At 42.6% G+C, this 24278-nt stretch overlaps 1 protein-coding gene across 4 annotated transcripts in view; it reads right to left on the bottom strand.

Annotated features, from left to right (window-relative positions):
* Positions 1 to 1082: 1082 nt before the first annotated feature.
* EXTL2 (exostosin like glycosyltransferase 2) overlaps positions 1083 to 24278 on the bottom strand; it is a 23467-nt gene continuing 271 nt past the window's right edge. Inside the window, exons 1-6 of one of the 4 annotated variants that reach the window (XM_008051040.1) lie at positions 24189 to 24271; positions 22499 to 22761; positions 19467 to 19542; positions 5538 to 5965; positions 4606 to 4676; positions 1083 to 1584 (exon numbers count right to left, since the gene is read on the bottom strand). In XM_008051040.1, coding sequence (XP_008049231.1) covers positions 1096 to 1584; positions 4606 to 4676; positions 5538 to 5965; positions 19467 to 19471 — 993 coding nt within the window. In that variant the 5' untranslated portion in view covers positions 19472 to 19542; positions 22499 to 22761; positions 24189 to 24271 and the 3' untranslated portion in view covers positions 1083 to 1095. Of the gene's footprint in view, positions 1585 to 4605; positions 4677 to 5537; positions 5966 to 19466; positions 19543 to 22498; positions 22762 to 24188; positions 24272 to 24278 lie in introns of those variants that run through there. The other 3 variants (XM_008051061.1, XM_008051055.1, XM_008051048.1) reach the window with 3 other exon arrangements.

Below are 24278 nucleotides of genomic sequence, written 5' to 3'. Positions count from 1 at the left end.
GACTCCCTACAGTCTTACTTTTTCCTGTATCTCTACAATTCATTATGATGAATGGTATCTTGGATCTTTTTTGGGAAAAAAACAAGTTCCAAATGCAAATGTTTGGTTTTGTGTGTAACATATACAATGTTTTAGTATCCATGAGATCACCCATGCTCTCTAACAGTAAAGATCTTTTGATACTCACAGTACTAACTTTTGCCAGTTCCCACTTATTCATTCTTTTAGAAGTTATTTTATACATGTTTCTTAAACAACACATAGTTTATGCAAAATATAAGAATTAATGTACATTCTCAAGGTCGGATTCCATGACAAAATGCACTACCTGAATCTAGTAACAAATTTATTCTTTGTTGCATATAATAATAATAATAATAATAATAATAATAATAATAATGATAAAACACAGGCTGCATTGTTTTGTGATCCATGCAATAAATGTTCACAAAAGCAAACAACTAGACATCTTTTGGCTTCTAAAAATTAACCCTCCCAGTAACAACAGACTTATCAACAAAAACAAAAGTACTGACAGTTTACATCAAAACCATGCTGGGCTGGGTTTGTCCTAGAAGAGCTGGTTGGAAGGGCCACCAGGAAAGCCCTAGCAGCTATGAAGTCTCCTCCTGTCTTCATGCGGAACTGAGACTATTCCCTCCTCACATGGCTTTTTCCACACCACAGGCTTTTGCCAAAGAGGCATTTCAGGCTTCCAATTCAAACAACCAACCTTTAGCAAAAACACTGAGAAACACCTCTCTTACATTTCCGATCCTGGAAACAGCTTGCCGGGTCCTTAAGGTAAATGCCAAGAGTCAAAGAAATTGCAGAACATTCTCAGGATGTAAACAGTAAGATCAATGATCAAGGAGTCAGACCCCTGGATGAAAATGCTTTATAAGAAGCCCAACTGAATAATACCAATTTCTTGGTTTTTGAAGATAATGTGAATTTTATATCCTAAAAGTGCTGTACTTTTTTTTCTATTGTAGAGACTTCCAGAGAAGATAATCAATCATGATGTTGCTTAAAACAAATACACAGCAGGAAGAAGCTACTCAAATACCAAGAGGTTTTCAGTCTGTTTTACTTTCACATTTTACTTTTGTGGTTGGCGTATGGAAAGCCAAACTGGGAAATCAGAATGTTGGAATATTTTAAGGGCATGCTGTCATAGATGTGAACAAGCTTGTTCAGGCAGTAGGACCTCTGCAGAAAGTGTTCGGCTCGGTGCCACATTCCAGAATAGCCCCCGTTGGTTTCTTTTTCCAAATTGTTCATGTTTACGGGTTTCACAAATACCCCCGAAGTCTTCCCAATGTGCTTGGCAATGATGAAATTCATGACGATATCATCACAGTTTTGCGTTTCATCTATCAATGCGTGCACAGCCGCGGGCTGCCTCTGGAAGAGTTCCAGATACTTCCTGTTGAAGAATGAGGCGCCGATCAGCACCATGGAATACTGGTCACCGCTCCCAAAGCCTGGGGTCTGCAATTCAAAACCTCCATAGCTGTAGAGACCCGAGGACGTGGAGACGTGTTTTCTAGGAACAAACCCTACAATCTGATCAGGAAATTGCTGGAAAGAGGGAAGAACAATTAAGTATGGCATCTTGTAAAACAGAGAGGACACAGTGAAAAAGGAGATGACTTACCACAGAGAGACTGAAATTGATTTGTCAACTTTTCCTTAGTCCTGGTTTCTATATCTCAATTTCTTCTAACTCCAGGAGACTTCATAAGCCTGTGTCCTGATAAGTTTTAGGTCAAATTCTATCACTACCCAAATCTTGCTGAAAACAAATTTTTCTAACCTTACAAATGTTCTCCTAACTCAAACATGATCTGATATTAACACATTCCAGTCACCAAACACTCCAGTCCTTCAAAATTTGTTGTAGGGGAAATTGATGGATTGCATGAATGCTATTTGCTGTAGGAAGTAAGATGCAGTGTGATCATTTGGAAAAACTGTTCTAATCTCTTAGGAGCATATACAGTTAGGGACCTACATGTATGATTTTACTGTCAATGTTCATAAAAGTCATTGTTGATTTGATTTGATTTTTTTTTAAGAGAGAAAGCAGGGTTTATTGAGAGGACAGAAAAACTCCCACAGTGGGAGGGGACCTGAAGAGGTTGCCCCACTGTTGATTTTAAACAATGTTACATTTTTATCCTCTTTCAGCTTGAGTGTTTCCTTTTTAAAATTATGATATAATACAAATAAATATAAACATAAAAGTTATATATATGTGAGAGAAATATGTATCAGATCTTTGAAGAATAATAGATGGTTCAAGACAGTAATATTGAAGTGAGAGTGATTAAAAACATGACAAAAATCAGTGAACAAAAGAAAAACATTGAAGCATGGGAAAGAGGTAAGAACTTACAGGACTGAAAAGTTGAGTTCACTCTTGTGAATCATTTACATTTCACTCATTTATTGAACAGACACTGAACTAGGGACACACACCCATGAGGGTGAGTTAAATCCTATTTCAAAGAACTCATAATCTAGAGAAGGTATAATGTAGACATGGGAACAAGGAATTACAACACTGTGAAAAAGTTGTAAACATAGCTGGGTACATCTGATAGGAGCACTGAGGATGGCCCACTACTGGGAAGCAAAGAGGCTGGGAGGCTTCAGAGAAGATGGACCACTGGCACAGGCAGGAGCATACATGGAATTTTACAGAAGGCTAGAGAAGGAAGAGAAAGGCACACAAAGTGTAGGCAAGACACAAGTCCTAAGATGCAGACACATGGCCCAGAGGGACAGACACATAGCCTGGAGGTGCAGAAACAGGGCCCAGAGGCACAGACACATGGCCCAGGGGGATAGACACATGGCCAGGAGGAACAGGCACATGGCCCAAAGGGGCAGACACAGGCTGGAGGGGCAGACACATAGCCCAGAGGCACAGACACATGGCCCAGAGGGGCAGACACAAGGCCCAGAAGCATAGATGAATATCTACCTTAATCCTGCATGTTTATGTACACACCCAAATCATTACATCAAGCAGGGCTTGAGTTGGACTAAATTTAGGGAGTCAGATTATCTTGGTTAATGAATTGAAATTGTTTTTCATATTTTCCTAAAGTCATATTTGTCTGTTCTAGTTTACGTGGGTTGTTCTAATAAACTCATAGTCCCTGTATTCCGCCTCACCTTTCATATTTTGGTTATGTATATTTAGAAGTACAACTCTCACAGCTGAAGTATTATATTACATTAGAGCTTTTTGCCTAAGCTGGACTTTTTGTCCAGCTTTTGTTTACAGGGCTAGAAGAAACTGCTGATATGGAAAAATTTCAATTGGTTGATCAGTACACTAGGTCTAAAGTTAAAAATTGAAGTTTTCAAAACGCTGACATCTGCAGAGTATTGTAACCAATTACTATTAATATCTAATGTTGTTATATCCCAACCATCTAATTAAGGAAAGTTACTGTAGAACAAATGAGACCACTTCCAGGGTGGCACAGTGTTTAATTATTCGACAGGGCTTCAGAGTATTTGTATGCTGCTCTGGTTCCAGGTAATGGCAGTGCAACTTATAAAAGTCAGCTATTATTAACACATATTCAATAGGAGAGAGCTGCTTTTATAGCACAGTTAGGAATTTATGTCTGTTTATTCAAGCTAGGATTTAGGAGAAAAAAAGACAAAACAAAAAAGCTGCCACCACAATGGTTCTTGTAGAATTATTAGTGTACAATTTCTAAATAGTGGTCTCAAAATCAGGATTAAATTTTATAGAGGGAATAAATGCTTTCTTTTACAAAAAGTTCTATGCAATTACAGTACTAATACTGGGGGTGCCAAAAACACACATATACATTTTAAGTGCTGTTAAGAGATGTTTGCTGACATCAGAAGTGTCTGGATGCTGATGGTCACCACTTTGAGCACCCTTTGTAATTGTAGAAGTCAAATTGAACTTGTATTCTTCCTATTGAGTATTACAATTTGTGTGTGTGTGTGTGTGTGTGTGTGTGTGTGTGTGTGTGTGTGTGTGTGTGTATGTGTGAGAGTTGGAATCTCACTCCATTGCCCAGGTTGGAGTGCAGCAGTGCGCTCACAGCCACCCCAGCGTTGACCTGCTGGGCTCCTGCGATTCTTCTTCCTCAGCCTTCCAAGTAGCCGGAACTATAGGCATGCACTACCACGCCTGGCTAGTATTACAATTTTAATACAGTTTTTTCCTTTCTTAGGTATCCTTTTTTGGGCACCTTCTGAATAGAAATACATTTCTCATTGGAGACACATCTGTGGCCTTGGAAAATATCTCTGCATCTCGTTTTTGCTGTATCAGATCATTTCCTCAATGTTCTCTCAAAGATACTTCCAGCTCTTCTCCCTAATACATCAAAATACACATTAAATAAAGATAAAAGATCCTAAAACTTTCAGATTGGCTTCACTAGGCTCAGGAAGTCTGGATTAGTCTACAACAAACTCATCTACCTTTTAGATAAATATTGTCCAGGCTGTTTTCGGGTACCTCTCACATTAAACCATGTTTCCCTGGTCGAGCACTAGTTAAGATTTTATACAGATGGTTTCCTAAATGTGACACAACATTACCTGCCAAACCGAGAAGGCAAAGACGAGGTCCTGGGCACTAATCAGCGTGTCATCGTCTACCACCAACACAGCTGAAACGAAAGGAGAAAAAATGTACATGGAACAGTCTGGAAATACAAACAAAACAGGTAAGATGACAAAAGTGTCTGTGTAGATCATTCGAATGAAGTATTTTCTGACCCGATTAGTAAATAAGAAATGTGTGCCTGGAAAGATTTATTCAGTAGAAAGTACTTTTTTCACAATTATTATTGATTTCATAACTGTCTGAGGGGAAAAATAAAAATAATCATGTAGTTATCATCCAACACCCTGGAAACTATTGAAACCAAATAAATAAACCTAAATAAAGTCAAGAGTCTTTTACGCAAATAACAGCCTCAGGAGACTGCTACAGAGGGGAGGAAGGCAGAAGTGGCAGAAACATACAAAGTATAAGCTAAAAGGCATCACACGACCTGCTGCAGTGTGATCACATGCAATTATAGCATGTCCTCTTCTACAATATTAACCTCTGTGTAATTGGCACAAGATATATATAAGTCCTTCCCAGGAAACAGTTTCTTGATATTTTGGAAATTGCTTCTCAAGCTTTTCAAACTGTTTTCTTATGATTAACTGCCTCCATGTCTCGCCAGACAGTTATGAACTAGAAGGCCAGAAATCCGCACACCCCTTCTAGGGTCATGCCAGCCTGAATGTACTTGATCTTTTCTGATCTTAGAAGCTGAGCAGGGTTGGGCCTGCTTGATACTTGGATGGGAGAAGTTCACACGCCCCATTTACAGCCATGTCACCCTGTACGCTCCCTTGTCTGATCTCGAAGCTAAGCAGGGTTGGCTTGCTTCATGCTTGGATGGGAGGACCTGCCCACCTGCCCTGGCTATGGTTGGCTGAGGCCATTTTTGGCTGAGAACCCTGCTGCAACTCACCATTGGTTTCCAGTTCGGGGAAGACCTGGAGTCGGTTCCTCATCCTGTTTGCCGACTGCTGTTTGAAGATCACGGGGACAGGGTGAGGCCCCAGAGAGTTCCATAACTCATCCGGCCCCTTCTCTCCAATGTTGTTCCATACCACGATGACTTTGTGCAGATGTGGTACTGCCTGGTAATGATTCAAAAGTCTCAGCAAGAGATCTGTTCTGTTGTATGTCTGCATTATGAGCGTAAAGGCCTCTTGGGCGGGTCGGTCCTGGGATTTCATTTCCCTTCGCAGCATGAGCAGCTTATCTTCTTTGATGTTGGGAAGTAAAGTGGTCAAGGCGCCGGCCACCAGCAGCAACACGAGGATGACCGCCAAGGAGAAGCGGAGCACTCTGACCCCCAGGACTCTCCCAGGAAGCTTGCAGACGTGGCAGCCCCTGAGCAGAAGGGAAAGAAAATGTGGCATGTCAGCATCCTTACCAGTCACGGTGTTTTTGTGTCTGTTCGGTGAGGTCAGTCTTATTTTACTTGATTCAAATTCAGTCTTCCCATCTTCCTTGATACATCAATTTGGTCTAAGATAAAAAAGTATAGTTTAATGCTCCCTCCCTTCTGGCCCTGCTTGTTTCATAGTTGCAGACAAAAATTCTTATATACACCACATTGGAAGGACTAAGCGTTTTAAAGTTTGCCTTCAGCCAGATGTGGTGGCTCACGTCTGTGATTTCAGCACTCTGGGAGGACTGCTTGAGCTCAAGAGTTTGAGACCAGCCTGGGCAATATAGCGAGACCTTGTCTCTATAAAAAAAATCAAAAAATTAGCCAGGTATGGTGGCATGTGCCTGAAGTCCCAGCTACTCAGGAGGCTGAGGTGAAAGGATCGTTTGAACCAGGAGGTTGAGGCTGCTGTGAGTCATGATTGCACCACTGCACTCCTGCCTGGGTGACAGAGTGAGATCCCAGCTCAAAACAACAACAAATATTGTTCTCAATTTATCATTAAATTGAAATTATTTTTCAAATGGGATTATATTTCTGTTTGTAGTACATGAATTTTAAACTTACATTTTGGAAGTAGCAGATATTTTTCCAGATAAAATCATATGCTGAACCATACATAAAGCAGCAAATATGATGAACTTATTACTTCTCAGGCCCTGTGTGTTTGTTTCATATGCCACAGTATGTCGTTATTCATTCAACAAGTAGCTACTGAGCACATACTTTGTGCTGGGCATTGCTCTAGCTTCTAAGGATATAGCACTTGATAACACAGACAAGGTATTTGCTGTTAGTAGCAGAGGCAATAATAGGAAGGGAGAGATAACAAATTAAAAAGGCAGCCTGAGGGCAGTGGTTATGAGGGCAATGCATTCATGAAGAGAATAAACCATAATTACATGATAAACAGATTATGTGGGTCCTCGTCAACCTCAATAAGCCAGATGGGAAGCCATCAGAGGGTTCTGATCGGGAGAGGACAGGGTCTAATTTATCAGGTATTATTATTATTATTTCCATGATGTTTAGAGAGTAAATAACTTCCCCAAGATTACTAAGTAATTTAAGTTACTAGGAGCTAGGATTGCTGTCAGGAAAGTCTGCCCCTAGAGCCTCGGGTGTTCATCATTGTGGGCTGTGAGGGGTCTACTGTCTTGATTCAATTCCAGACTAAACCAAGGCAGAGCTCTTGAGTTTCCAAACTCCCTTCCATGCAGGGCAGACCATGAGGTAGTCTCACTCCTTCTTCCTTACTATACCTAAAAGGTCTTTCAGACATGGCCACAGAAGAGTAGTGAACAAATAATTGATGAGTGAGGCCTAGCGGTTCACTGGTCAAACACTCTTGCCTAATCGGACCTCCCGCTTGCATGAAAAAAGGTTAGTTTCACAAACAGTGTTTAGAGACCTAGAACTTGGATCCCCTGGCTTCCGATATAATTGCATTTCCACACTCGTTGCTTCCTGCTGCACTGCTGGCTTTTGATTGTTTCTGCGTTTCATTCTGCTATTTCTGCTTCTGAATCCAGACTACACGCTCTTCCACAAGCCCTCATAAGCCTTTTAGAGTATGTTCTTATTTTGCATTTTGGCAGCTGAGTCTCCATCTCCATTTTGGCACATCCTGGGTCTAATCTACTCCTTCATTCAAGCACAAAGGCCAGAAGCTAGGACTGTGTACTGTTCAAAGAAATTTACTTATGAAAATACCAGAGACTAAAATCAAGCAGGAGTCTCTAAGTGACATCTTTAAAATACTTAAATGGATCTCTCAGAAAGAATGAAACATATGCGATATTGCTCTGGATGACTTTAATTGATTTGGTCTACCCCTTCTTACCACCTTTGATACAATTTTTCTTAGTCTGAATGATAAACAGATACTCTTATCTACTGCTTCATATAGACAAATACAATAAAAAGCTGGGAAAGACATCTCCCTGCTAACCACAGCTGCGACATGCTAAATGTGAAGTGCTGCTCTCACTGTTCCTGGCACAACGCTGCCTCTGCACATTTTATTTTCAGTTCTTCCCACCTTCTGGAAAAAGTGCATGGTGTGTATACACACACAGAAACAGCTAAGCTCTTGATTTCACATCTCATGGCTGAAGTCAGGCAACTGTAGCCAATCCGTCATCTATCCCATAGGCTATCCGAGACCTGTCGTCTGCCTTCCTAGGCAGTGGAATATTACACTTCAGACTAGATCTCACTTTACTTTTCAAATGATGTCCAATCAGTCTTTTGTTTTTCACGGAGGAAGCTCAGCAGTGGCTGGGTCGGTGACCACTTCATTCCTGGGACTTTCGCTTCACGCTGTGTGGTGTGTTTTGTGGTTGTAGAAAGTTTTTACTTGCTATCACTTGACATCATAGAGAGACCATATAGACCATGTCTCCAAATACTTCCTCTGAGAATGGAGAATTCTGAAGACAGGGGGATACACTCCACGATGTGACAGTGTGCGGGCCATATGCCATCACAAAGAGCTTATTCACAAGGATGAGGGAAAAGTCATTGCCATTCTTCAGCTGTCATGTTTCCATGGTCCAGATTTGAAAGGCAACGTTACCCTAATGGTAAGCTGTTTGGAGAACTTTTTTTTTTTTTTTTTGAGTTGGAGTCTCACTCTGTCGCTCAGACTGGAGTGCAGTGGCCGCTCCCGGCCACCACAGCCTCGACCTGCTGGGCTCTGGCGATCCTTCCACCTCAGCCTTACAAGTAGCTGGTACTACAGGTGCATGCTACCACACCCGGCTAATTTTTGATTTATTGTAGAGATGAGGTCTCGCCAAGTTGCCCAGGTGGGTCTCGAACCCGCGGGTTCAGGCAATCCACTCACCTTGGCCTCCCAAGATGCGGGATTACAGGCTGAGCCACCAAGCCCGGCCTGGAGAGCTTTCAAGAGTGTCTCTCCCAGACTTTCTTTGCAGCTTGTTCTATTAAGAACAGCAATTTTGTGTTTCCGCTTCTATCATGGCCTTGCTTGAATAAAATGAATTATTTTTGAAGTAACCTTAGCTTTACCATGATTACTTTTCAAGGACAGTAATCTAAAGCTTTAGAGCACAATGTTTTCACTTTACATACCCTCTAAAACAACACATACTGTTAATATAGTCAACTAAAGACAAACCATTATGAATTAATAATCTTGGTTCAAAGTCCTTGAAAATTCTTTTGATACTGAATCAGAAGCAGGTCCCATAAAACATAATTCCAGCTCTACATAAAAAATGGCCAGTTATAGCCAGGCTTGGTGGCTCAGCCTGTAATCCCACGTTTTGGGAGGCTGAGGTGAGTGAATTGCCTGAGCCCATAGGTTCGAGACCCGCCTGGGCAACATCTTTACAATAAATCAAAAAAACTAGCCGGGCGTGGTAGCGTGCACCTGTAGTTCCAGCTACTTGGAAGGCTGAGGCAGAAGGATCGCCGGAGCCTAGCAGGTCGAGGCTGCGGTGGCCGGGAGCGGCCACTGCACTCCAGTCTGGGTGACAGAGTGAGACTCCGACTCAAAAAAAAAAAGGCCAGTTATAAGCACTCAAAGAACTGTTTTGACAATTACATTAAAGTATACCACAATTAAGATCATATTCATTTTCTGCAGTTGAGTAGGAATAGCATATGTTAAAATTCACGTGTCTCTAAAGTAGACACTAACAACTTACTGTCTGGCGGTTTTAGTCTAGAGAAAGTCATGAAGATGAATCATCATAGCTTACTGCACTGTCAAGGCACGCATGCATGACCGCTCCCTTTTCATCGATAGTTTTAAGTAGGAGTTTATCCCTCTACCCATCATAGAAATGTCCTCTCTAATCCCTCATTTTACCTGTGTCAGAAAGGTTTCAGGAGACATGAATAATTTATGACTTAAAAAATAATGTGTAAATATTTCATGTGGCATTTATTAAATAATGCAGCCCAATAAAATTATGTAAATGTTTTTAGTTTGTATAGAGAAGCAAGAAAAGCTTTACAGGCTACAGTGTAAGTGGCATACTGTCCTTTGGGAATAGCTGACATCTAGAACTCTGCAGCAGGCCATGAGAAGCAGCTTCAGTGCAGTTTGGAGAGTAACGACAACTTAGGGTTATGTGAATTTCACAGTCTATAGCCTTCTTCTATTCTTTTCATTAAAAAAAATTTTTTTATTTTTTCTTTTGAGTCGAGGTCTCACTCTGTCACCCAGGCTGGAGTGCCGTGACACGATCATGGCTCACTGCAGCCTCTAACCCTGAGCTTGAAAAATCCTTCTCCTGAGAAGCTGGGACTACAAGTGTGCATCACCATGCCCAGCTAGCTTTTTTTATTTTCTTGTAGAGACAAGGTCTCCCTATGTTGCCCAGACTAGTCTTGACCTCCTGGGCTCAAGCAGTCCTCCTGCCTAGGCCTCCCAAAGTGCTGGGATGACAGGCATAAGCTATTACACCCCGCCCTCTTCTAGTCTTTTCTGAGAGAAATAACCTATCATTGAATTCACAGCTTTGAGCTTTGAACAGGAGGTAGGAGGAAGAATGCATCGGGAGGACCTGTGTCTCACTGGGGAAGAACCAGCAGGTAAATGGAGGCACGTCCCACTCCTTCTAGCTCCCGATTCCTAAACTTTCCCTTGAGGTTCTGGCTTCCCCTTTTTAAAGTTATGTCTGTGTAGATTTACTGACACCTTGCCTCATTCCAAAAAGGATCTGACAGCTCTTGGTCTATCTCCTTTCTGTCCTTCTCCCATCCCCATGACTACAGTGATTAAATATAACTCTGATAAACACAGTAAATGTCAGTAAAACAAAAATCTTTCCTTTCTCATTATTATCTGAAAAATCAAAGATTCTCCCAGTGATGTTTTTTGCGCTTGTGTTAATGTATTCATTTTTCATTGGTAGAGCACACACCCTTCTATACTGTTATTCAGCATCTCCTGCACCAAGGGTGTTTAACCAGGGATGACTTTGCCCTCCAGGGCAGCAATCCCAACCTTTTGGGCATTAGGGTTCGGTTTCATGGAAGACAATTTTTCCACGGATGGGGTGGGAATCATCAGGCATTAGATTCTCACAAGGAGTGTGCAATCTAGATCCCTCCCATACACAGGTCACAGTAGGTTTCATGCTCTTATAAGACCACAGACCTGTACTGGCCCACGGCCCAGAGATTGGGGACCCCTGCCCTAGGTGACATCTGGCAAAGTCTGGAGATATTTTTCATTGTCACAACTGGATGGGAGATACTGTTACCTGGAGGACAGGTGACAGGGATGCTACTAAACATCCCATGTTGCACAGGGCAGCCCCCACAGCAAAGACTTATCTGGTCTAACAAGCCAATAACACCAAGGTTAAGAAACTATGCTCTGCCGATATGCTAATACAACACACACTTGAACATGGGGATGGGGAGGACTGCTAGTGAGGCTGCCTCCAAAAACCCTACTGCTGCTGGTTATCCTGAAACAGTAGGGGACAAAGCCACACGTCTAAAACTACCCTGATAATTGTATGCCTCACTGCACACACACACTCAGAGCTGGAAGCGATCTCCAAGCTCTCTTGAGCCAACTCCTTTGTTTCATAGATAAAGAGCTCAAGGTTCAGGGATCAGGAATTGCCTAAGGTCATGCAATTGCATGCAGCTCTTCAGCAGCAGAGCCAGGTCAACGATCTCCACCTCCTGCAGGCACAGTCCATGACTCTTTCCATTACGTGATGGTAAATTTTGTAAGAATGCATCAAAAAATTAATATGCAAGTCACGAAAGTACCTGCAAGATAATCTAAAAATTCATACTTGCTATGTTAGAGATTGTTTTAACATTTTAATAAGCATCTACATTTCATAAAATCCACCCATTTAAAGTATACAGCTCAGTGCTTTTAATATATGCACAAGGTTGGCAACTACCACAATTTTAAAACATCCTCGACATCCTGAAAACCCCAGAGCCATTAGATGTCTCTTCCCATTTCCACTTCTCTCAAACCCCGAACTTGACCACAGTCCTGGGAGACTACAAATTTACTTTTTGCCTCAAAGAATTTGCCTGTTCTGGACATTTAGATGAATGGAGTTGTACAACACATGGTCTATATGTCTGGCTTCTTTCACTTGGCATAACTTCTCTGAGGTTCATCCATGTTGTACATACCTTGAGGTGTAAATCAGTGCCTCATTTTTAAATTATCAAATAACATTCTGTTGTATGGATATACCACATTCTGTTTATCCTCTCATCTGCTGCTGGACATCAGGGTTGCTTCCACATTCTGGCTACTATGAATAGTGCTGCTATGAACGTTCCTGTACAAGTTTTATGTAGACATGTTTTCACACCTCTTGAGGATATACCTAGGTGTAGAATTGCTGGGTCTTTACATCAGGAATAGTTAAATTCCAGAGAACTAAATAGCTTCTGAAAGAGTATTATTTGAAATTGTAAGAAATTTTCTTAAATGTGGACATAAGATGGAATAATGAAGTAAATAATATATAGTCGATTAAACAACAGTACAAATTCTCTCATGTGTGGCTTTAAGTGGATCAGGTCACTTGAATTTTCAAAGACCTGCTATTAGGTTATTTACAAAGTTTCTATCAAAGTTTCCAAGAAGAAACATTGGGGAAAAATTCCTTTCTCAGGGCTAGTTCCTTCAGACTGGAAGAGGAGTAATCACCCAGAGAGAAGCTGAGAACGAATATGCCTGTGCACAGCACGAACTAAGATGAGTCATGTCCTGACTCACGAGGTGGAAGAGCCGTGAGCAACTTGGTGTTATCTAATGGACAGCTTCCACTTTCATTCTGATGATACAGATGAGAGAACATTCACTATCCTGCCATTTCCCTTCGAGACCTGCCTTATCCTGAATAGACAGCTTCTCCCGGGCTCATCCTCCAGAACATGAGCTCACCTTCAAACTGGTGAGCATAGGATACACATGCTCAGAAATGGCCCTGGCTGCCACAAGACAAACCAAGGTGGAACTCAGAGGCCGACTGGGGACCTGAGTTTTCTGAGAACACACAAGAAGAGAGTTGGAGGAGACAGTTAGACGGTGGATGGGCAGCTTCTGGCCAGGTTTATGGCATGCAGACGACAGACACTGTTCAAAGCGAGGCCAGGGGGCATATGGTGCCAAACTCCAAAAGAACCTTCCCCAGTGGTACCTACCCACAGAGAGCTGACCAATGACTCCATGCATCTGTGTGTGCTGTTTCTCTACTTACAAAGCCCTTTCCTCTCTCTGAGAAACTCCTACTCCCTGATCCAGAGTCCCTATTACCTGCCCCCTCCCTGTGACTGTTTTTCTCACATTCTCCCTCCTCAGTGTTACCACTGAATTCTGAACATCACGCTGATGATTGAAATTGCCTATATAAAATTGAAAGGGATTGACAGTAGTGAGATACTGCTGGTGGGGTGGCACATAACACCAATCAAGGTACCCACACTTTACTTATACAATGACCACTTCTGTACCTAACCCTGAATTGTACCCCACATCTTTAAAAGAAAAAATAAAAGAAAAAAAATTAATATAGGGGGCTGGGAACAATGGCTCATGCCTGTCATTCCAGCCCTCTGGGAGGCCGAGGCAGAAGGATGGCTTGAGACCAGGAGTTCGAGACCAGTCTGGGCAACACAGCCAGATCTCATCTCTACAGAAAATTTAAAAATTAGCCAGGTGTGGTGGCATGCACCTGTAGTCCTAGCTACTCTGGAGGCTGAGACGGAAGGACTGCCTGAGCCCAGGTGGTTGAGGCTGCCTTGAGTTGTGGTTGTACCACTGCACTCCAGCCTGGGCAACAGAGTGAGACCCTGACTCAGAAAAAAGAAAACATAGGGCCGTGGGGTAAAATGGTACAAGTGGCCTGAATCCAGCAATAGATGCAGCTATGGTTAGAAATGAGCATATCTGTTGCTTGTAAGTTGGCCTTAAATACCATAAAGACCAGGGTCACCCTCAGGTCCTAACTGTTGGGGAGGGTAAAGACTGCCTGCAAGGCTGAGAAATGTATTTTCCCTAAACCAATGTACCTGGGGCTGCACAGATACTCCCTGAAGGATCTTAAAGTTTGACCAGCTAAAGAGCTGGTAGAGCTCATTTCACTGCCCAGGAGTCAGTGGCTCACATCCGGGACCTGCTCTATGGATAGCCTCTCTATTACAAAACCTAACACTGGCACTTGAGATGTTTTTCAGACCTTGTACTCTGATGGACCTGCAGCCCAACCTGGACATAGAACACATACCAAAATGCTGGCTCCTCCAGTTAGTTCTGTGATGCCGCCTTCTAGAAACTGGCCCTGCAACATGAAGACAGTTTCGATACCCCCCCGTGACATCATCTCCAACCAATTAGCAGTCCCAAGCCCCCAGTCCATCAAATTGCCTTTAAAAAGTCTAGCCTCTGAATTCTTGGGGAGGCGGATTTAAGAAATATCTCCTGTCCTCCTCGCTCAGCTGCTTTGCGATATTAAACTCTTTCTTTCTTTTTTTTGAGTTGGAGTCTTACTCTGTCACCCAGACTGGAGTGCAGTAGCTGCTTCCGGCCACCGCAGCCTCCACCTGCTGGGCTCCGGCGATCCTTCCGCCTCAGCCTTCCGAGTAGCCAGAATTACAGGCATGCGCTACCACACCCAGCTGATTTTTTGATTTATTGTAGAGATGAGGTCTCGCTGCCCATGCGGGTCTCGAACCCGCAGGCTCAGGCAATCCACTCACCTCAGTCTCCCAATGGCGCGGGATTACAGCTGAGCCACCGAGCCCGGCTCTTTCTTTTTTATAACAGCTGTGTCAGTCTTGGTGTTTCTGGGCAGCGGGTGTAAGAACTTGGTCAAGCTGAAACACCTTTGTTTCCAGGTATTATGACTATTGACTGTGTCTCTAGCTCCTCTCACAGTCTGAATGTATCATGAGGGCCATTTCTGTTAGTCTTTATAATCCAGAACAGTGTCTGGATTTTTTTCAGCAAGTGCTCAACACTCTGCAGCTGAATGGAGGGGGGAATTTATATTCAAGTTGCTCTAAACTCCAATGTATGTCTGAAATGCTAACAGAGGAAACACAAATTAAATGCAAATTAAGGCCCACTTAAGACTAGACAATACTCAGAAATCTTTCCCTACATAAAAGACTTGGGTCATCCCCCATCTGGTGACAGAGAGCAAGTCATAAAATGTGACCTCAAGCCGGGCTCGGTGGCTCAGCCTGTAATCCCAGCACTTTGGGAGGCCGAGGCAAGCGGGTTGCCTGAGCCTGCGCGTTCGAGACTCGCCTGGGCAACTTGGTGAGACCTCATCTCTATAATAAATCAAAATGAGCCGGGCGTGGTAGCGCATGCCTGTAGTTCCAGCTACTTGGAAGGCTGAAGCGGAGGGATTGCCGGCGCCCAGCAGGTCGAGGCTGCGGTGGCCCGGAGCAGCCACTGCACTCCAGTCTGGGTGACAGAGTGAGACTCCAACTCAAAAAAAAAAAAAAAAAAAAAAAAGTGACCTCAAACAAAGACCATGCAGACCCTTTCCACTTTGGGTTCTGTGGCCAAGCCATTTGACAAAAAAAAAGATGTCCCAGATCTTTGAACATTCCTGTGTCTACAGAAGCTCTTGGTGAATGAGCTGATTTGCCTTGAGGGAAAACTATCATTTGTTGGATAATATCATCCCTGTAAACCAAGGAGGCTTAGGAGGTAATAATAACTAGAAGCTATATTACTCCATCTGGTAGCCAGCATACTGATTTAAACAGACAGAGGAATCTTCCCTAGTTGAGAGATGAAAATTTAGTTTAGGTTCAGAGAGTGGCAAAAACTTCAGGACAAACGACTTTCTAAGAAAACTAAGTCAGAATACTCCCCAAATCAGTTCATTCTTGCCCGTAGTAAGTCTCTTTCATTCAAATTGTAAGCAACATAAACTAGAGTTCACTACAAAACACAAAACGCCAAATATAGGACACAATAGGTCACTTTTCTTCCCCAGTATTTTCCAGGTACTACATAACATTCTGGGAAGAATTTTTGACTTCAGGATTTTACTCATATTCAGAAAATTCGTTCTTTTCCCCTGTTATTTAGAAACATCACACAGCTCTTCTTACCTTCTACCAGCTCTAGCCTCTCCTTCCTAAACAATTTCTCCTCCCTTTTTTTTCCTAAAGAGCACATCTACTCTCACGGGGATCTTCTTAACTCCTGTTTTTTTCACAAGCCTAAAACATCACAATAATTTATTTTATGCTAATAATATAGTAAGAAAGGGAGAAATAGGAATATATTTATAATAATAGTAAAAGAGTCCATAGGGTGTCACAGACTCATCTTATAATCCTGCTGTATTTATGACCAGTTATACAGTGATACAAGTAGATTATTTAAATGACTATTGTTGTGATCAACTGTGCTATGGACTAGCTGCTAGGATTAAAGTAATCCATCTTTTGGACTGACAATATGCTGGCTACACATATGATTGCTGAAAGCCAACTGAACTTTGTTATTTAAAAGGCCTAGTCCTCACGACATTATTATTTATTTTATTTTATTGAGTCAGGATCTCACTCGGTTGCCTGGGCTGGAGTGAAGTGGCATGATCACAGCTCACTGCAGCTTTGACCTTCTGGACTCAGGCAACCCTCCAGCCTCAGCCTCCCAAGTAGCTGGGACTATAGGCACATGCCATCATGCCCAGCTAATTTTTTGATTTTCTTTTGTAGAGCTGAGGTTTTGTTACATTGCACAGGCTGGTCTCAAACCCCTGAGTTCAAGTGATCCTCCGGACTAGGTCTCACAAGGTGCTGGGATTCCAGGCATGAGCCACCGCACTCAGGCTTACCACATTTTTTAGACAACAGTTCTGAAACAGAATTGTTAAATTGTGTTGAGAAGTAGCTACATGGACTTCAATATCACATTTGAATAAACAGATGCTACTGTAACAGGCCATTTCTTGCTGCAAGCTGTGAGGAAAGCATCACTGCTCTGCCTGCATTAAGCATCCAATCCCTTTCCCGGTACCAGGTTGAGTGAGCCATTTATGTGCATGTAAATCAGGTTAGAACAACTGCAGGTGCAGCATGTATAACGGGTGGGGGGGGTGAGGGGGTGGGGTATACCAGACTCAAAGCACCTGTGTCTCTATTTCCTCCCGAGTCCTGCCCTCTTATCCACAGCAAAAGCTGCTCACTGGTGCTGGCATTTTCTAGCTTTCCTTCCCTGCCCCCCCATCCACAGCTCAAAGGACCCTATTCCTTCTCAACACTTCTTCAGACAGCTACTATGAATTCAGTAGAGCTTGTTTTATTATCCTTGATTTACAGGGAAGCAACATATAAATATTATGTATAAAGCCTTTTGAAAGCACCATCTGCTTCCTTCAATCCGATACTTTGCTATTGAGGCAGGCAATGAGGTTCCTTCTACTCTCAGAATGTGCAGGTTTGAATTGTGCTCTAGAATTCTCTCTAGTCTTGCACCTTTCTCCTGGAATAGTCGATTAATTGCAGCTATGGGTGATGATGATGATGATGTTTGGAGATGACCAGTCCTGTGGACATACATCAGGGCAGGAGTGACACTGGTCTTGTTCCTAAGAGAAACATCCATGACTCACAGGATCCAAGAAGTCAATGCAGCCTGAGAGAAAAGTCTAGAAATAGAAAAGCTTTTTTAGCTCAGCAAAGTGTCAGGCAAGATTAGTTTCAGAAATGGGTCAAAAAGAAACCAAGTACATCTGCAAATGTTTCACTTTTACCATTCCAGGGGGAAGGAGCTCTGTATCTGAACCTCTGTCTGTTTCATCTGGTAGCATTCCATGGGATATGCTCCCTTTTACTCAATGTCAATTTTCAGGAAGAAACGCACATCCTAAAAATCACTTTTCTAAGATAGCCGGATTTCATACATATGAATGATGACATCAGTATTTTTAGATGAAGCAATCCCAATTCACGTGAGCTTTCTCACTTTAGTAGGGGAAGGTCAATATCCAGGGTGGTCTTTCAGCCAGCAACTGTTGACAGGTACTTCCCACATACCTAGTGCTGTGAGGACCTGGGGATGGTGAGGGCAGACAGACCCGGGCCATGCACTCACAGAGCTTAGCAGTAGTAATGAGAGTTGTTAGAGCTACTCTCCCTTCCTGTTACATACCTTTAATTAATAATGTTAGAGTCCTTAGAAAGAGGGGAAATAAGGGCCGGGCACAGTGGCTTACGCCAGTAATCCCAGCAGTTTGGTAGGCCGAGGTGGGAGACTTGATTGAGCCCAGGAGTTTGAGACCAGCCTGGGCAATACAGCAAGACCTCGACACTACAAAAAAAAAAGAACACAAAAAATTAGCCAGGCATGGTGGCACATGCTTGTAGTCCCAGATACTTGGGAGGCTGAGGTAGAAGGATCACCTGAGCCCAGGAGGTCAAGGCTGAGGTGAGTCATGATGGAGCCACTGCACTCCAGTCTGGGTGACAGAGTAAGACTCTAACTTAAAAAAAAAGAGAGAGAGAGAGAGAGAGAGAGAGAGAGAGAGAGAGAGAGAGAGAGAGAGAGAGAGAGGAAATAGAATATATCCGCCCATTTCACAGATTTAGCATACAGTATTAAATGACTTCCTGAACCTGAACCACAGAAAGAATGTTGGGTCAGAGTCAAACTTCTGACTCTCACACTTGAGCCACCTGGTATTTTCTGTGTCTTCTACATAGTCTGTTTCCAGCTTTGCTCTATTCTACAAGAATATTCAATTTTATGGGTATTGACTTCATTCTATAATTTGGACTACTATTTCCAGGGACCTAAAAGAGGTCTTACGGTATTTTCTAGGACTCTGGCTCAAGTAAAAACTTGTTTCTAAGGAAATAAAATCACCTCTGTAGGAAATCATTTTTTTCAGATACAAGCACAGGCACTTCACCCGTATTTACTGTAGTATTATTTACAGCAACCAAAAGACTGAAGCAACCCAAGTGTCCACTGACAACTAAAAAGATAATCCATTCATTAAACGTGACATACAGGTGCAATGGAATATTATTATCCATTTTTTTTTAAAGAGAGAATTCTGATACATGCCATGACAAAGACTGATCTTGAGGACATTATGCTAAGTGAACTAAGCAACAAAAAGACAAATACTGTAGGATTCCAATTATAAGGTGGCATCTAGGGTAGTGAGATTCATAGAAACAGAAAGAAGAACAGTGGTTGTAGGGGCCGAGGCTAGGGGCAAAGGGAGGGTTGTTGTTTAGCAGCTATAAGGTTTCAGTTTTGCAAGATGAAATGTTCTGGATATTGGATGGACAACATCCAATTGTTGAACAACAATGTGAAAATAGGCAATGCTACTGAACTGTATGCTTAAAATGGTTAAGATGATACCACAATTTTAAAAAACCAAAACAACCAACCAACCAAACAACAACAAAAAAAAACCCACTGGTACTTACCTCATTGTGTGCAGATTTAATTTTTCAAAAATGTTCCTGATGTCTTCAGTGATTGATAGAACAGGTTCTCTTGATACTATTGAGGGAAATAAAAAAAAATTGTGATGTTTTTGTCAATTGGCAAAATTGTTTTTTTTTTTTTTTTGAGTTGGAGTCTCACTCGGTCACACAGACTGGAGTGTAGTGGCTGCTCCCGGCCACCGCAGCCTCGCCTGCTGGGCTCGGGCAATCCTTCCGCTTCAGCCTTCCGAGTAACCGGAATTACAGGCATGTGCTACCACGCCCAGCTGATTTTTTGATTTATTGTAGAGATGAGGTCTCACTGCCCAGGTGGGTCTCAAACTCGCGGGCTCAGGAAATCCACTCACCTCAGCCTCCCAAAGGCGCGGGATTACAGGCTGAGCCACCGAGCCCGGCTGGCAAAATTGTTTTTTAAAAAACATGATTTTAATGCTACTGTTTTTAGCATTAAAGGATTTTAGGAATTAAAATTTGCCATTCTGTGTTCCAAAAATTTCATTTAGTCAATAAAGTGGATGACAGCTTCCTGGGAGTTTGGTACTAACACTGTGGTATTTTTGTTACCATCTTTCTTTTCAGAATCCAGAAGCAGAATTGATGCACATCATCCCAACTCACTCTGGAGATTCAATGTACATCATCCCAACTCCCCAGATCGATGCCCATTATCCAAGTTCCCTAGAATCGATGCCCATCACCCAAGCTCAATCTCCAGAATTGATGTCCATTATCTCAACTCTCTGGAATCAATGCCCACCATCCCAATTCTCTAGAATTGATGGCCATCATCCCAACTCCCCAGAATCAATACCTATCATCCCAACTCCCCAGAATTTATGCCCATTATCTCACCTCTCCAGAATCAATGCCCATCATCCTAACTCTCTATAATCGATGCCCATTACACCAACTTCCCAGAATCGATGTGCATCATCCCAGCTCTCCAGAATTGATCCACATCACCCCAACTCTCCAGAATCGATGCTCATTATCTCAGCTCTCCAGAATCAGTGCCCATCATCCCAGCTCTCTAGAACTGATGCCCATCACCCCAGCTCTCCAGAATTAATGCCATCATCCCAACTCCCCAGTATTGATGCCCATATCCTAGCTCTACAGAATCAACACACATCATCCCATCTCCAGAATCAATGCCCATCATCCCAGCTCCCCAGAATTGATGCCCACCACCAAACTCACTCTCCAGAATCGATGCCCATAATTTCAACTCTCCAGAATTGATGCCCATCATCCCAATTTTCCAGAATCAATGTGTATCATTCCAACTCTCCAGAATCAATGCCCATCATCCCAGTTCTCCATAATCGATGCCCATGATTCCAACTACCCAGAACAGATGCCCATTACACCAATTCCTCAGAATTGATCACATCATCCCACTCTCCAGACTTGATGTACATCACCCCAACTCTTCAGAATCGATGTACATGATCCCAACTCCCCAGAATCAATGCCCATCTTTCCAGCTTCTAGAATCAATGCCCATCATCCCAGCTCTCCAGAATCAATGCCCATCATCCCAGCTCTCCAGAATTGATGCCTGTCATCCAACTACCCAGAATCAATGCACATCATCCCAGCTCTTTAGAATAGATGCACATCATCCCAACTCCCCCAAATTGGTGCCCAACATCCCGGCTCTCTAGAGTCGATGCCCATCATCCACCTCCCCAGAATCGATGCCCATCATTCCAGCTCTACAGAATCAATGCACATATCCCATCTCCAGAATGAATGCCCATCATCCCAACTTTCTAGAATCAATGCACATCTTCCCAGCTCCCCAGAATCAATGCCCATCACCCAAACTCACTTTCCAGAATTGATGCCCATTATCCTAACTCTCCAGAATCAATGTGCATCATCCCAACTCTCTAGAATCAATGCCCTTCATCACAGTTCTCTATAATTGATGCCCATCATCCCAACTTTCTAGAATCAATTCACATCTTCCCAGCGCCACAGAATCAAAGCCCATCACCCAAATTCACTCTCCAGAATTGATGCTCATAATCCTAACTCTCCAGAATCAATGTGTATCATCCCAACTCTCTAGAATCAATGCCCATCATCCCAGTTTTCTATAACTGATGCCGATCATCCCAACTACCCAGAATCAATGCCCATTATACCAACTCCCCAGAATCAATGCCCATGATCCCAACTCTCCAGAATCGATGCCCATCACCCAAACTCACTCTCCAGAATTGATGCCCATCACCAAACTCACTCTCCATAATCGATGCCCATCATCCCAACTCTGTAGAGCCAATGCCCATCCTAACTCTCCCAAATCAATGTGCATCATACCAACTCTCCAGAATCAGTGCCCATCATCCTAGTTCTCTATAACTGATGCCTATCATCCCAACTCCCCGGAATCAATGCCCATTATACCAACACCCTAGAATCAATGCACATCATCCAGCGCTAGGGAACTGATGCCCATTTTAACTCCCCAGAATCGATGCCCATCATCCCAGCTCCATAGAATCGATGCCCATCATCCCAGTTCTATAGAATCGATGCCCATCATCCCAGCTCTACTGAATTGATGCCCATCATTCCAACTTTCCAGAATCTATGCCTATTACTCCAGCTCCCCAGTATCTATTCCTATCATCCCAGCTTGCCACAATCGATACCCATCATCCCAAATCCCCAGTATCGATGCACATTGCCCCAGCTCTCCAGAATGGATGCACAATATCCTAACTCTCCAGAATCAATGCCCATCATCCCAGCTCCCCAGACTTGGTGCCCATCATTCCAGCTCTCCAGAATCGATGCCCATCATCCCTGCTCTCCAGTCGATACACATCATCCCAACTCTTTAGAATCAATGCACATCATCCCGACTTTCCAATGCTTATACATTTGAAAACAGTGGATTTTTGCCATGAAGCAAAGCTTCCAAACACATTAGCAATTTGCCCTTGCATTCACTTTCTAGATTAAATGTATCTGTAGTCTTATGAACCACAACTCACTTTTTCACCAGCAGTTCCAAGGCATTCAATCTGAAGCATCTAAAAAACCACAGGGTCTAAAATAGGTTGCAGGTAAATGCCAGGGTTGATTCATGCGGAATGATAGACAGCATCTTTCCTATTCCTTGCTGACCATTGCCCAAAAGAGCTGGAACTATGGTTGGGGATGGACATCTGTCTCTTCTTTCTTTCTGCTTTCATTTCTCAGCATCCTCAATCACATGTCTGAGCAGCTGGAGTCTTTTACTCCATAGAATCTGCAACTTAATGCAATTGATTGGTATACGATATAAATAAATATTTAGACGTTCAGGACAGAAGTCCAATTATTAGTTTAGAATGTTCATTACTATATCTATTTTATAATCTCATAAACCCATTTAATCTTGTATCATATAAAGGAATTAAGAATTCTGACTGGCGACTTTCAAGATATAGCATCTGATTGGAGACTTGCAAGATACTGAACACCGACCAGAGCTGAAGAATCACTTCTGGCTTTCCAATATCATGTTCTTCCATGAGACGACATATTGAAGAGGCAAAAGGAATGGCTTGGCAAATACAGAATGACTCATTAATTGGTAGCTGTCCCTTCTCACTGCTCCAAGGGCATCTCGTGTGTAGATCTAAACATCACACTGTTCTAAAATACTGGACTGACTTGCCTGGCGCAATCCTCCACCCCTTCATATCAGCTTCTCTTCTCTGTAAATTCCTCCAGGGAAAAAACTTTGATTTATCTGGCTTTTTTTACCCCTAGTGCCCACGAGCACAGAGCCTGATACATAGTAAACAGGCATCAAAACGACAAAAGAAGTGAGATGCAGCCTAATGTTTTCCAGTCATAGAAACTTTTCTTGATTTAAATAGTGTCTGTCGATACTTTTATACTGCAAATAAAGATGTCTTTAGTTTTGAATTTGGTCATTTATGTTCTTTAAGGATAAAGACATGAAGCATCACTGCCAGTCTTTGAAAGGAGAAGGTCCTCATGGGAATACTTGTCATACATCTTTGGGGGTAAAGAGTGGGGGAGTTTGGGGGTCTCTGGAAACTGATATAACTAAAATTACATTTCAATTTCCCTAATTTATTTCAAAACTATTTGGAAAAGGGTCATGCAGGTTTCTCCACAAACCAGCTAAGCAATTTCTCACTTGTAACAATATACACTAAAATACAGAATTCATTTTCAAAGGCAGAATACAAAAACACAGGATCAAATTGCAGCTGACCTTGATGAGCTGCTGAAATTTGATTATTTCTGTATACTCCCTCCCCCTCTTCCCTCAAGTTACATCCTACTGGAATAAAGCAGTTTTGAAGAAAAGCCCAATTACCATAGAAATATTCATCTTTAAACTACCTACTCTGCACCCAATTTCCACAGCAGTGTAGCAGAGTAAAATTCAAGGTCTATTGCTTCTATAAAAGCTTCTTTAAAAAAAAAGTAAAACACTTCCATGTTTACATTTAAAATAATGAAATAAACTCTAAGTAAGGCAAAAGCCAAAATACTCTTTCCAGAACTTTAGTTCTGGTACCTAGCTGTTTTTACACGGCAGCTTTGGTGAACCTGGACATTTTTATTTTTTCAATTGTAGAATAAGTACACATTTTCAGAAATAAAAATACCGAACGACCACCCCGCACAGACACACGCAGTCCCTCCCTGCGAAACCCCTACCTGGAGCGCGGGGCTTGCAGCGAGCCTGGCTGGGTCACCCCAAGACGGAGGGGGCGTCTCGCGGCTCGCTCGTGGTTTTTTCCCACCCTT

Source organism: Carlito syrichta, unplaced genomic scaffold (genome assembly GCF_000164805.1).
Source record: "Carlito syrichta isolate Samal-C Ts95f unplaced genomic scaffold, Tarsius_syrichta-2.0.1 Scaffold63521, whole genome shotgun sequence".
NCBI lineage: Eukaryota > Metazoa > Chordata > Mammalia > Primates > Tarsiidae > Carlito > Carlito syrichta.
Note: the sequence above shows the minus strand (reverse complement) of the source record. Positions and strands in the feature narration are given on the sequence as shown.